This window comes from Salvelinus alpinus, chromosome 17 (assembly GCF_045679555.1).
Source record: "Salvelinus alpinus chromosome 17, SLU_Salpinus.1, whole genome shotgun sequence".
NCBI classification, from domain to species: Eukaryota; Metazoa; Chordata; class Actinopteri; order Salmoniformes; family Salmonidae; genus Salvelinus; species Salvelinus alpinus.
The window spans coordinates 42,340,390-42,352,655 of record NC_092102.1 but is presented as its reverse complement, the minus strand read 5'-3'; the positions used below and the strand labels follow the sequence as shown (position 1 = coordinate 42,352,655).

Here is a 12,266-nt window from a genome sequence, read left to right as displayed (position 1 = left end):
AGTATACTCTATAATAACAGCTGGTAACTGGCTGACAGTAGCTGAGTCAGTATACTCTATAATAGCAGTTGGTAACTGGCTGGCAGTAGCTGAGTCAGTATACTCTATAATAGCAGCTGGTAACTGGCTGACAGTAGCTGAGTCAGTATACTCTATAATAGCAGTTGGTAACTGGCTGACAGTAGCTGAGTCAGTATACTCTATAATAACAGCTGGTAACTGGTTGAGTCAGTATACTCTATAATAGCAGCTGGTAACTGGCTGACAGTAGCTGAGTCAGTATACTCTATAATAGCAGTTGGTAACTGGCTGACAGTAGCTGAGTCCGTATACTCTATAATAGCAGCTGATAACTGGCTGACAGTAGCTGAGTCAGTATACTCTATAATAGCAGTTGGTAACTGGCTGACAGTAGCTGAGTCAGTATACTCTATAATAGCAGCTGGTAACTGGTTGACAGTAGCTGTGTCAGTATACTCTATAATAGCAGCTGGTAACTGGCTGACAGTAACTGAGTCAGTATACTCTATAATAGCAGCTGGTAACTGGTTGAGTCAGTATACTCTATAATAGCAGTTGGTAACTGGTTGACAGTAGCTGAGTCAGTATACTCTATAATAGCAGCTGGTAACTGGCTGACAGTAGCTGAGTCAGTATACTCTATAATAGCAGCTGGTAACTGGCTGACAGTAGCTGAGTCAGTATACTCTATAATAGCAGCTGGTAACTGGTTGACAGTAGCTGAGTCAGTATACTCTATAATAGCAGTTGGTAACTGGCTGACAGTAGCTGAGTCCGTATACTCTATAATAGCAGCTGGTAACTGGCTGACAGTAGCTGAGTCAGTATACTCTATAATAGCAGTTGGTAACTGGCTGACAGTAGCTGAGTCAGTATACTCTATAATAGCAGCTGGTAACTGGTTGACAGTAGCTGTGTCAGTATACTCTATAATAGCAGCTGGTAACTGGCTGACAGTAACTGAGTCAGTATACTCTATAATAGCAGCTGGTAACTGGTTGAGTCAGTATACTCTATAATAGCAGTTGGTAACTGGTTGACAGTAGCTGAGTCAGTATACTCTATAATAACAGTTGGTAACTGGTTGACAGTAGCTGAGTCAGTATACTCTATAATAGCAGCTGGTAGCTGGTTGAGTCAGTATACTCTATAATAGCAGCTGGTAACTGGTTGACAGTAGCTGAGTCAGTATACTCTATAATAACAGCTGGTAACTGGTTGACAGTAGCTGAGTCAGTATACCATATAATAGCAGTTGGTAACTGGCTGACAGTAGCTGAGTCAGTATACTCTATAATAGCAGCTGTTAACTGGTTGACAGTAGCTGAGTCAGTATACTCTATAATAGCAGCTGGTAACTGGCTGACAGTAGCTGAGTCAGTATACTCTATAATAGCAGCTGGTAACTGGCTGACAGTAGCTGAGTCAGTATACTATATAATAACAGTTGGTAACTGGCTGACAGTAGCTGAGTCAGTATACTCTATAATAGCAGCTGGTAACTGGCTGACAGTAGCTGAGTCAGTATACTCTATAATAGCAGCTGGTAACTGGCTGACAGTAGCTGAGTCAGTATACTCTATAATAACAGTTGGTAACTGGCTGACAGTAGCTGAGTCAGTATACTCTATAATAGCAGCTGGTAACTGGCTGACAGTAGCTGAGTCAGTATACTCTATAATAGCAGTTGGTAACTGGCTGACAGTAGCTGAGTCAGTATACTCTATAATAACAGTTGGTAACTGGTTGAGTCAGTATACTCTATAATAGCAGCTGGTAACTGGCTGACAGTAGCTGAGTCAGTATACTCTATAATAACAGCTGGTAACTGGTTGACAGTAGCTGAGTCAGTATACTCTATAATAACAGCTGGTAACTGGCTGACAGTAGCTGAGTCAGCATACTCTATAATAGCAGTTGGTAACTGGCTGGCAGTAGCTGAGTCAGTATACTCTATAATAGCAGCTGGTAACTGGCTGACAGTAGCTGAGTCAGTATACTCTATAATAGCAGTTGGTAACTGGCTGACAGTAGCTGAGTCAGTATACTCTATAATAACAGCTGGTAACTGGTTGAGTCAGTATACTCTATAATAGCAGCTGGTAACTGGCTGACAGTAGCTGAGTCAGTATACTCTATAATAGCAGTTGGTAACTGGCTGACAGTAGCTGAGTCCGTATACTCTATAATAGCAGCTGGTAACTGGCTGACAGTAGCTGAGTCAGTATACTCTATAATAGCAGTTGGTAACTGGCTGACAGTAGCTGAGTCAGTATACTCTATAATAGCAGCTGGTAACTGGTTGACAGTAGCTGTGTCAGTATACTCTATAATAGCAGCTGGTAACTGGCTGACAGTAACTGAGTCAGTATACTCTATAATAGCAGCTGGTAACTGGTTGAGTCAGTATACTCTATAATAGCAGTTGGTAACTGGTTGACAGTAGCTGAGTCAGTATACTCTATAATAGCAGCTGGTAACTGGCTGACAGTAGCTGAGTCAGTATACTCTATAATAGCAGCTGGTAACTGGCTGACAGTAGCTGAGTCAGTATACTCTATAATAGCAGCTGGTAACTGGTTGACAGTAGCTGAGTCAGTATACTCTATAATAGCAGCTGGTAACTGGTTGACAGTAACTGAGTCAGTATACTCTATAATAGCAGCTGGTAACTGGTTGAGTCAGTATACTCTATAATAGCAGTTGGTAACTGGTTGACAGTAGCTGAGTCAGTATACTCTATAATAACAGTTGGTAACTGGTTGACAGTAGCTGAGTCAGTATACTCTATAATAGCAGCTGGTAGCTGGTTGAGTCAGTATACTCTATAATAGCAGCTGGTAACTGGTTGACAGTAGCTGAGTCAGTATACTCTATAATAGCAGCTGGTAACTGGCTGACAGTAGCTGAGTCAGTATACTCTATAATAGCAGCTGGTAACTGGCTGACAGTAGCTGAGTCAGTATACTCTATAATAACAGCTGGTAACTGGCTGACAGTAGCTGAGTCAGTATACTCTATAATAGCAGCTGGTAACTGGCTGACAGTAGCTGAGTCAGTATACTCTATAATAGCAGTTGGTAACTGGCTGACAGTAGCTGAGTCAGTATACTATATAATACCAGCTGGTAACTGGCTGACAGTAGCTGAGTCAGTATACTCTATAATAACAGCTGGTAACTGGTTGACAGTAGCTGAGTCAGTATACTCTATAATAACAGCTGGTAACTGGTTGACAGTAGTTGAGTCAGTCTACTCTATAATAGCAGCTGGTAACTGGCTGACAGTAGCTGAGTCAATATATTCTATAATAGCAGCTGGTAACTGGTTGACAGTAGCTGAGTCAGTACATGTATACTCTATAATAGCAGCTGGTAACTGGCTGACAGTAGCTGAGTCTGTATTTTATAATAGCAGCTGGTAACTGGCTGACAGTAGCTGAGTCTGTACTCTATAATAGCAGTTGGTAACTGGCAGTCAGTAGCTGAGTCAGTATACTATATAATAGCAGCTGGTAACTGGTTGACAGTAGCTGAGTCAATATATTCTATAATAGCAGCTGTTAAATGGCTGACAGTAGCTGAGTCAGTATACTCTATAATAACAGCTGGTAACTGGCTGACAGTAGCTGAGTCAGTATACTATATAATAGCAGTTGGTAACTGGCTGACAGTAGTTGAGTCAGTATACTCTATAATAGCAGCTGGTAACTGGCTGACAGTAGCTGAGTCAGTATACTCTATAATAACAGCTGGTAACTGGTTGACAGTAGCTGAGTCAGTATACTCTATAATAGCAGCTGGTAACTGGCTGACAGTAGCTGAGTCAGTATACTCTATAATAGCAGCTGTTAACTGGTTGACAGTAGCTGAGTCAGTATACTCTATAATAGCAGCTGGTAACTGGCTGACAGTAGCTGAGTCAGTATACTCTATAATAGCAGCTGGTAACTGGCTGACAGTAGCTGAGTCAGTATACTATATAATAACAGTTGGTAACTGGCTGACAGTAGCTGAGTCAGTATACTCTATAATAGCAGCTGGTAACTGGCTGACAGTAGCTGAGTCAGTATACTCTATAATAGCAGCTGGTAACTGGCTGACAGTAGCTGAGTTAGTATACTCTATAATAACAGTTGGTAACTGGCTGACAGTAGCTGAGTCAGTATACTCTATAATAGCAGCTGGTAACTGGCTAACAGTAGCTGAGTCAGTACACTCTATAATAGCAGTTGGTAACTGGCTGACAGTAGCTGAGTCAGTATACTCTATAATAACAGTTGGTAACTGGCTGACAGACTACAGCAGGAGCACACTCTGGTATACTGGCTCCTCTTACAGCTTTTCACAATCTCTTACGCACTTAAAAGTGGTACTGGAGGCACTCTCAGTGAAACCATTAACTCATGTACCTAATCTTCATAACAAGTCTGCAAAACTGCAAGCACATTATCTGCTTTACACTCCGTTTGTAAAACACACTTATCGCAAAACACTAAACACAGTTCTCTACATTAGACACATCATTCAAAACTAACAGGTCTTGTGTTTCATTTGGAAAACACTGCCATTCAAAATGTCACACTCATTTACCGATTACCTACACCCAGTGCTCACATATGAAAACACTTATAGCTAATTTCTTCACTTAGAAATCAGAGCTTGAGCACTATAAATAGGCTTCAGGTTAGGTTTCTTGGTTTGGACAACAATGGAGGCCAATTTTGGAGAGAGAGTTAGAGGAGTGAGAGTAAGAGGGGGACGAGGACGAGGACGAGGAGGAGGACACGGACAAGGACGAGGAGGGTGAAGAGGATGAGGACGAGGAGTTGGACAAGGAAGAGGAGGAAGGAAAACAATCACAGATGAGATCTGGGCCACTTTGGTTGATTAGGTGGTCAACCATGGTTTGAGTTTCAGGGAGGCTGGGCAGAGGGTCCAGCCTAACTTGAGCTACTACACTGCAGCTAGTATCATCCGGACATTTTGAAATGAGAACAGGTAAGTAAACCTACCCTCTCTATGCCATGTTACTGTACTTACAGCACTGCAGCACTTAGAGCACTACAGTAACATTTCATTTCATACTGAAAGAAATCTTGCACCCTAACCATTCACATCCTGTTTTTGCAGAATTGCTAGACGATCCTTCAATGGAGACACCGGCTGTTCACAGCAGAGCAGGAACAACACAGTGAATATGGTCATTTCAAACAACACCATACGTTTACGACAACTGCAACACCACATCATCACTGACAACACAACATTCAGTAACATAAATAGGGTGAGTTTATCCGCACTTGGCCGTCTCCTGAAACGCCATCAGATTCGTATGAAGCAGCTCTACAGAGTTCCATTTGAGCCTAATTCTGACAGAGAGAAACAACTGCGCTATGAATACGTACAAGTAAGCTATACTATCCTGTCATTGGTACTGTATTCCCGTGTATTGTGCTACATATTGACTGCTCTATGTCTATTCATACTGTCGTACAATAAAGTGTTGTCTGTTTCAGAGAGTTATGGAACTAGATGCTGCTGCAGAGCATCATGATTTCATCTACGTTGATGAGGTCGGCTTTAACATAGCCAAAACAAGACGCAGGGGAAGAAACCTCAAACTGCAGGGGAAGAAACACCGCGCCATCGTCAATGTCCCTGGACAGCGTGGTGGCAACAACACAATGTGTGCAGCCATTAGTCAGAACAGTGTCCTTCATCATCATGCCACTCTTGGTCCTTACAATACTGCCCACATTATCACCTTCCTTGACACCCTGCATAATATCCTCATTCCCAATGACCAGAGGAATGGGCCAGAGTAGTCCAGGTTTGTTGTCATCTGGGACAACGTAAGTTTCCACTGGGCTGCCCTGGTCCGCAATTGGTTAATTGACCATCCGCAAGCTGATGCTCAACCTGCCACCATATTCTCCATTTCTAAACCCAATAGAAGAGTTATTTTCAGCGTGGCGTTGGAAGGTATACGATCGGCAACCTCATCAACGCATACCCCTTTTCCAGGCGAGGGAGGAGGCCTGTGGTGACGTAGACGAGGGGACATGCCAGGGCTGAATACGCCGCTCCAGACACTACTTCCCCCGCTGTTTAGCCAGAGAGATCACTTGTGATGTTGAGGTGCTGTGGCCAGACCCAAATAGGAGACAGGATGCACCCTCATTGTTGTTTTCATTATAGTAACAAACCTATTTGTTTATCTTCCACTGTATTTGTTTTGTCTGTTACTGTTCATCCTGAAATCTGGATGAAAATACAATGTTTTGAGAAATAAATTCATGTTATTTCCCCCCCTTGCATTTCTGTTTCTAGGGTAAATATATAATGAATATGCATACATACTGTATATATTTGTGCACATACATGTACGTGTGAGTGCTATGACAAACTGTGGACTCCAACTGCACACTGAACCTGCAAAAGACAAGAGTAATGTTTTACATTTGTCACATCCGTGTGTAGTTGGCGTGTGTAAGAGCTAATCAATTGGTTTGTGTGTAGAGTTTTGATGCAAAAACATTTTGGTAAGTGTTTGGTTTTACACGAGATGTGGGATGTTTTGCATGTGTGTGTGTGTTTTGGGGTTGTGTGTGTGTTTTGGGGTTGTGTGTGTGTTTTGGGGTTGTGGGTGTGTTTTGGGGTTGTGTGTGTGTTTTGGGGTTGTGTGTGTGTTTTGGGGTTGTGGGTGTGTTTTGGGGTTGTGGGTGTGTTTTGGGGTTGTGTGTGTGTTTTGGGGTTGTGTGTGTGTTTTGGGGTTGTGGGTGTGTTTTGGGGTTGTGGGTGTGTTTTGGGGTTGTGTGTGTGTTTTGGGGTTGTGGGTGTGTTTTGGGGTTGTGTGTGTGTTTTGGGGTTGTGGGTGTGTTTTGGGGTTGTGGGTGTGTTTTGGGGTTGTGGGTGTGTTTTGGGGTTGTGTGTGTGTTTTGGGGTTGTGGGTGTGTTTTGGGGTTGTGTGTGTGTTTTGGGGTTGTGGGTGTATTTTGGGGTTGTGGGTGTGTTTTGGGGTTGTGGGTAGAGTCTAGAGAAAAGGAACCATAGTTTCAGAAATCGCGTAAGCAATTGTCAAAAACTGTAAGAGATCAGCTAAGTGTGTGTGTGTGTGTGTGTGTGTGTGTGTGTGTGTGTGTGTGTGTGTGTGTGTGTGTGTGTGTGTGTGTGTGTGTGTGTGTGTGTGTGTGTGTGTGTGTGTGTGTGTGTGTGTGTGCGCACATGTTCAAGTGAAATACAGTACATGACTACAGCCAATTGGATTGAGATGAAGAGATTATTTTACGACTGAATGATTTGATGATATCCGTTCATCAGGTAATGACAGAGGCGGGAGGAACAGGGCGGAGTTACTGGGAGAGGGACACAGCTCACTGCTTTCACTGGGTACAGATCAACCAGACCAGACCAATACATGCGCTAAATATAGATCAGGGTCAAGCTAGATTTCCAGAAAATGACCATTTTTAACAGTAATCTAAACCTTGTGTTTTTCTCCTCTTCTTTTTCTCTACTCCCTGGTAGAACCTGACCCGGCTGAGGAGGCTTAACCTAGATGATAACCAGCTGACACGAATCCCACTGCTGCCACCGTCACTGGAGGAGCTCAAGATGAATGACAACAAGATCACCAGACTCACTCCTTACAGCTTCAAAGGTGTGTGTTTGAGAGAGGTCGACGGTTGATTTAATCCCCCGTATATAACACACACACACACACACACACACACACACACACACACACACACACACACACACACACACACACACACACACACACACACACACACACACACACACACACACACACACACACACACACACACACACACACACACACACACACACACACACACACACACACACTTCTTTGTGACACTCATAAGTATCAGTTTGTGTATGTGTGTATGTCTGTGTGTGTGTTTGTGTGTGCGTGTTTGTGTGTGTGTGTATGTGTGCGTGTGTTTGTGTGTGTTTATCTGTATGTGTGTGTGTGTGTGTTGTGTGGGTGTTTATGTGTGTGTGTGTGTCCCAGGTCTGTTCCATCTGTTGTCTCTGGAGCTAGAGGGGAACCTTTTCCATGACGGCAACATGTCCCCTTTGACCTTCAAGCCACTGAGGAGCGTCCAGTACCTGCGCTTGGACACGAACAGCTTCCGCTCCCTCCCCCTCGGCCTGCCCCGCTCCCTACAGGTCAGAGTCTCCTCATCACCATCCAGAACATTCTTACAATACATTCTTGTGTGTTTCTATATTATGTGCGTCTAAATATGTGTGTGTGTGTGTGTGTGTGTGTGTGTGTGTGCGTGCGTGCGCACGTAGGAGCTGAGGATGCGTGATAACCAGTTACAGGAGGTACCAGAGGGGGTTCTGAGTGAATTGGCCAAACTGAGAGTTTTAGACCTTAGTCACAACCTGCTGCATGAGGGCAGCATCTCAAACCGGGCCTGGGTCAAACTAACGTGAGTTCAATTAAGAAATTAATTAAGAAAATAATCAATCAATCAATTCACCTACCCATCCAAAAATGAATTGATGCCGGATCACACGAAAAGCATCATACACGGCTGTATTTCTGAATTTTGAAAGTTATATATCTTGAAAACTTGATTGCTGACATGCAAAACACTTTGGGACTATATCAACAATTGGTTAAGGAAACAAACACCATTTGTTCTAGAATGCTTTGTAGTACCTACATCATCCACCGGAGGGTGTACTGTGCTTGAGAATCAGCACAGATTTTCCTGATTCGTTCTGTTTGATGTAAAATCATTACTCTCCTGCTTGTGCTGATGTACACACACGTATGTGTGTGAATTCCTGCTGTTTAGTCAGATAAGCATCTATACAGTACACAGGGTTCAAACCTGTCATTATTCTCTTGACAGCTACACACACACACACACACACGCACGCGCATGTGAGTCCGATAGACTGTGACAACTGACCCTGTGTACTCAGGAGAACAAATATGTGATGGAGGGAAGAAGGGAAGGAGGGAAGGAGGAAGGAAAGGGTGTTGTGTGTGTGTGTGTGAGTCTTGGTTAAATATAGTGAATTCCAGTGGGGTTATCCCTTGGTCCGTGGGTTCCTTGCGAACCACAGCAAGAGCTTCGGGAGAAAAAATACACACAGAGAGGAGAGAGAGAAAGAAAGGGTGTGTGAGAGTGGTGTTGAGGAAAAGAAGGTAGAAAGGGAAAAGGCAGCAAGAAAATGGATGAGAAGAGAACAGAACAGAAGGGAGGAGGATGAAAAGAGCAGAAGGGAGGAGGATGAAGAGAGCAGAAGGGAGGAGGATGAAGAGAGCAGAAGGGAGGAGGATGAAGAAAGGCAGAGAGAAACTGTGTTTGCATAATGTTGCCAAAGTACCCGTAATGTAAAACAGATAAACCTATCAGGTACTTCCTGGATGCCTGTTGACTGTGTTTAGCGTCAGGGCCCATGGGTTAATAAGGTCAGGGGTTAATTGGGTAGGGCACCTACTGTAGGTAGGGGTTAGTAGAGGGCAGAGGTTAGATACATGGTTAGAGTTCTGGCCATCTGACAGGTTTATGAACGTAAATGAAGGACAGGCCCAACTAATACAACTCGCATTAGTGTGGCAAGCAGGGCTCTGTTGAGAGAGGGAGAGACTTGTGTGTCTGGTGATAATTAGTGCACAATATCCTAAGAAAGAGGACTTTTCTCACACCTTGTAATGTAGTCCATACTGACAGAATGCTTGGAGACTGATTTTCTCACTTTGCTCCACAATGTTTTCATTGAGTGGAGTCAGTATTTCACCCAAGTCTGGGGGTCAGAGGTGAGGGGTGTGTGCATGAGTTTGTGCCAGGGTTGGGGTCAATTCCATTTCAATTACAGTCAATTCAGAAAGTAAACCAAATTCCAATTCCAAATGTTTCTTATTGAAAAGCATTGAAAAGAATTGGAATTGGAATTTCCGTGTACTTCCTGAATTGAAATGGAAATGACCCCAACCCTGGTTTGCTCCTAAGACTGCCTGTGCTTCAGGTCATTCTGTTCTCCCACATAAACTGAGCTTTGTGTCTGTCAGGGGATGTGTTTGTGTGTGTATGTGCATGTGCATACTCGTGTGCCATTGTGTGTGTGTGTGTGTGTGTGTTTTGTGTGTATGTGTGTTAAATATTACTTTTCTTGGCAACCTTTTTCTAATTTCCCCTCCTGAGCTTAGTGGATAAAGAAGAGTATTTCTGTATTAAAGCTTCTCTTTCATTCACCACAGTTCTTTCACCTCTGTCTGGGTCTCAGTCTGTCTTTTGTTTCACTCTTCCTCTCTCTTTCTCTTCTCTCTTCCTTTCCATGTCTCTGTCTCGCTCCATGTCTCTGTCTCGCTCCATGTCCCTGTCTCTCTCCATGTCTCTGTCTCGCTCCATGTCTCTGTCTCTCTCCATGTCTCTGTCTCGCTCCATGTCTCTGTCTCGCTCCATGTCTCTGTCTCTCTCCATGTCTCTGTCTCTCTCCATGTCTCTGTCTCTCTCCATGTCTCTGTCTCGCTCCATGTCTCTGTCTCTCTCCATGTCTCTGTCTCTCTCCATGTCTCTGTCTCGCTCCATGTCTCTGTCTCTCTCCATGTCCCTGTCTCGCTCCATGTCTCTGTCTCTCTCCATGTCTCTGTCTCGCTCCATGTCTCTGTCTCTCTCCATGTCCCTGTCTCGCTCCATGTCTCTGTCTCTCTCCATGTCTCTGTCTCTCTCCATGTCTCTGTCTCGCTCCATGTCTCTGTCTCGCTCCATGTCTCTGTCTCGCTCCATGTCTCTGTCTCTCTCCATGTCTCTGTCTCTCTCCATGTCTCTGTCTCGCTCCATGTCTCTGTCTCTCTCCATGTCTCTGTCTCTCTCCATGTCTCTGTCTCTCTCCATGTCTCTGTCTCTCTCCATGTCTCTGTCTCGCTCCATGTCTCTGTCTCTCTCCATGTTTCTGTCTCGCTCCATGTCTCTGTCTCTCTCCATGTCTCTGTCTCGCTCCATGTCTCTGTCTCTCTCCATGTCCCTGTCTCTCTCCATGTCTCTGTCTCTCTCCATGTTTCTGTCTCGCTCCATGTCTCTGTCTCGCTCCATGTCTCTGTCTCGCTCCATGTCTCTGTCTCGCTCCATGTCTCTGTCTCGCTCCATGTCTCTGTCTCTCTCCATGTCCCTGTCTCTCTCCATGTCTCTGTCTCGCTCCATGTCTCTGTCTCTCTCCATGTCTCTGTCTCGCTCCATGTCTCTGTCTCTCTCCATGTCTCTGTCTCGTTCCATGTCTCTGTCTCTCTCCATGTCTCTGTCTCGCTCCATGTCTCTGTCTTGCTCCATGTCTCTGTCTCTCTCCATGTCTCTGTCTCTCTCCATGTCTCTGTCTCGCTCCATGTCCCTGTCTCGCTCCATGTCCCTGTCTCGCTCCATGTCTCTGTCTCTCTCCATGTCCCTGTCTCGCTCCATGTCCCTGTCTCTCTCCATGTCTCTGTCTCGCTCCATGTCCCTGTCTTGCTCCATGTCTCTGTCTCGCTCCATGTCTCTGTCTCTCTCCATGTCTCTGTCTCGCTCCATGTCTCTGTCTCTCTCCATGTCTCTGTCTCTCTCCATGTCTCTGTCTCGCTCCATGTCTCTGTCTCTCTCCATGTCTCTGTCTCTCTCCATGTCTCTGTCTCTCTCCATGTCTCTGTCTCTCTCCATGTCTCTGTCTCGCTCCATGTCTCTGTCTCTCTCCATGTTTCTGTCTCGCTCCATGTCTCTGTCTCTCTCCATGTCTCTGTCTCGCTCCATGTCTCTGTCTCTCTCCATGTCCCTGTCTCTCTCCATGTCTCTGTCTCTCTCCATGTTTCTGTCTCGCTCCATGTCTCTGTCTCGCTCCATGTCTCTGTCTCGCTCCATGTCTCTGTCTCTCTCCATGTCTCTGTCTCTCTCCATGTCTCTGTCTCTCTCCATGTCCCTGTCTCTCTCCATGTCTCTGTCTCGCTCCATGTCTCTGTCTCTCTCCATGTCTCTGTCTCGCTCCATGTCTCTGTCTCTCTCCATGTCTCTGTCTCGTTCCATGTCTCTGTCTCTCTCCATGTCTCTGTCTCGCTCCATGTCTCTGTCTTGCTCCATGTCTCTGTCTCTCTCCATGTCTCTGTCTCTCTCCATGTCTCTGTCTCGCTCCATGTCCCTGTCTCGCTCCATGTCCCTGTCTCGCTCCATGTCTCTGTCTCTCTCCATGTCCCTGTCTCGCTCCATGTACCTGTCTCTCTCCATGTCTCTG

General features: G+C 44.9%; 1 protein-coding gene across 1 annotated transcript in view; it reads left to right on the top strand.

Annotated features, from left to right (window-relative positions):
* Nucleotides 1-12,266, top strand: part of LOC139542962 (extracellular matrix protein 2) — a 43,722-nt gene that overhangs the window by 12,813 nt on the left and 18,643 nt on the right. Inside the window, exons 6-8 of the mRNA XM_071348986.1 lie at nucleotides 7,551-7,683; nucleotides 8,062-8,219; nucleotides 8,349-8,488. Coding sequence (XP_071205087.1) covers nucleotides 7,551-7,683; nucleotides 8,062-8,219; nucleotides 8,349-8,488 — 431 coding nt within the window. The remainder of the gene's footprint in view (nucleotides 1-7,550; nucleotides 7,684-8,061; nucleotides 8,220-8,348; nucleotides 8,489-12,266) is intronic.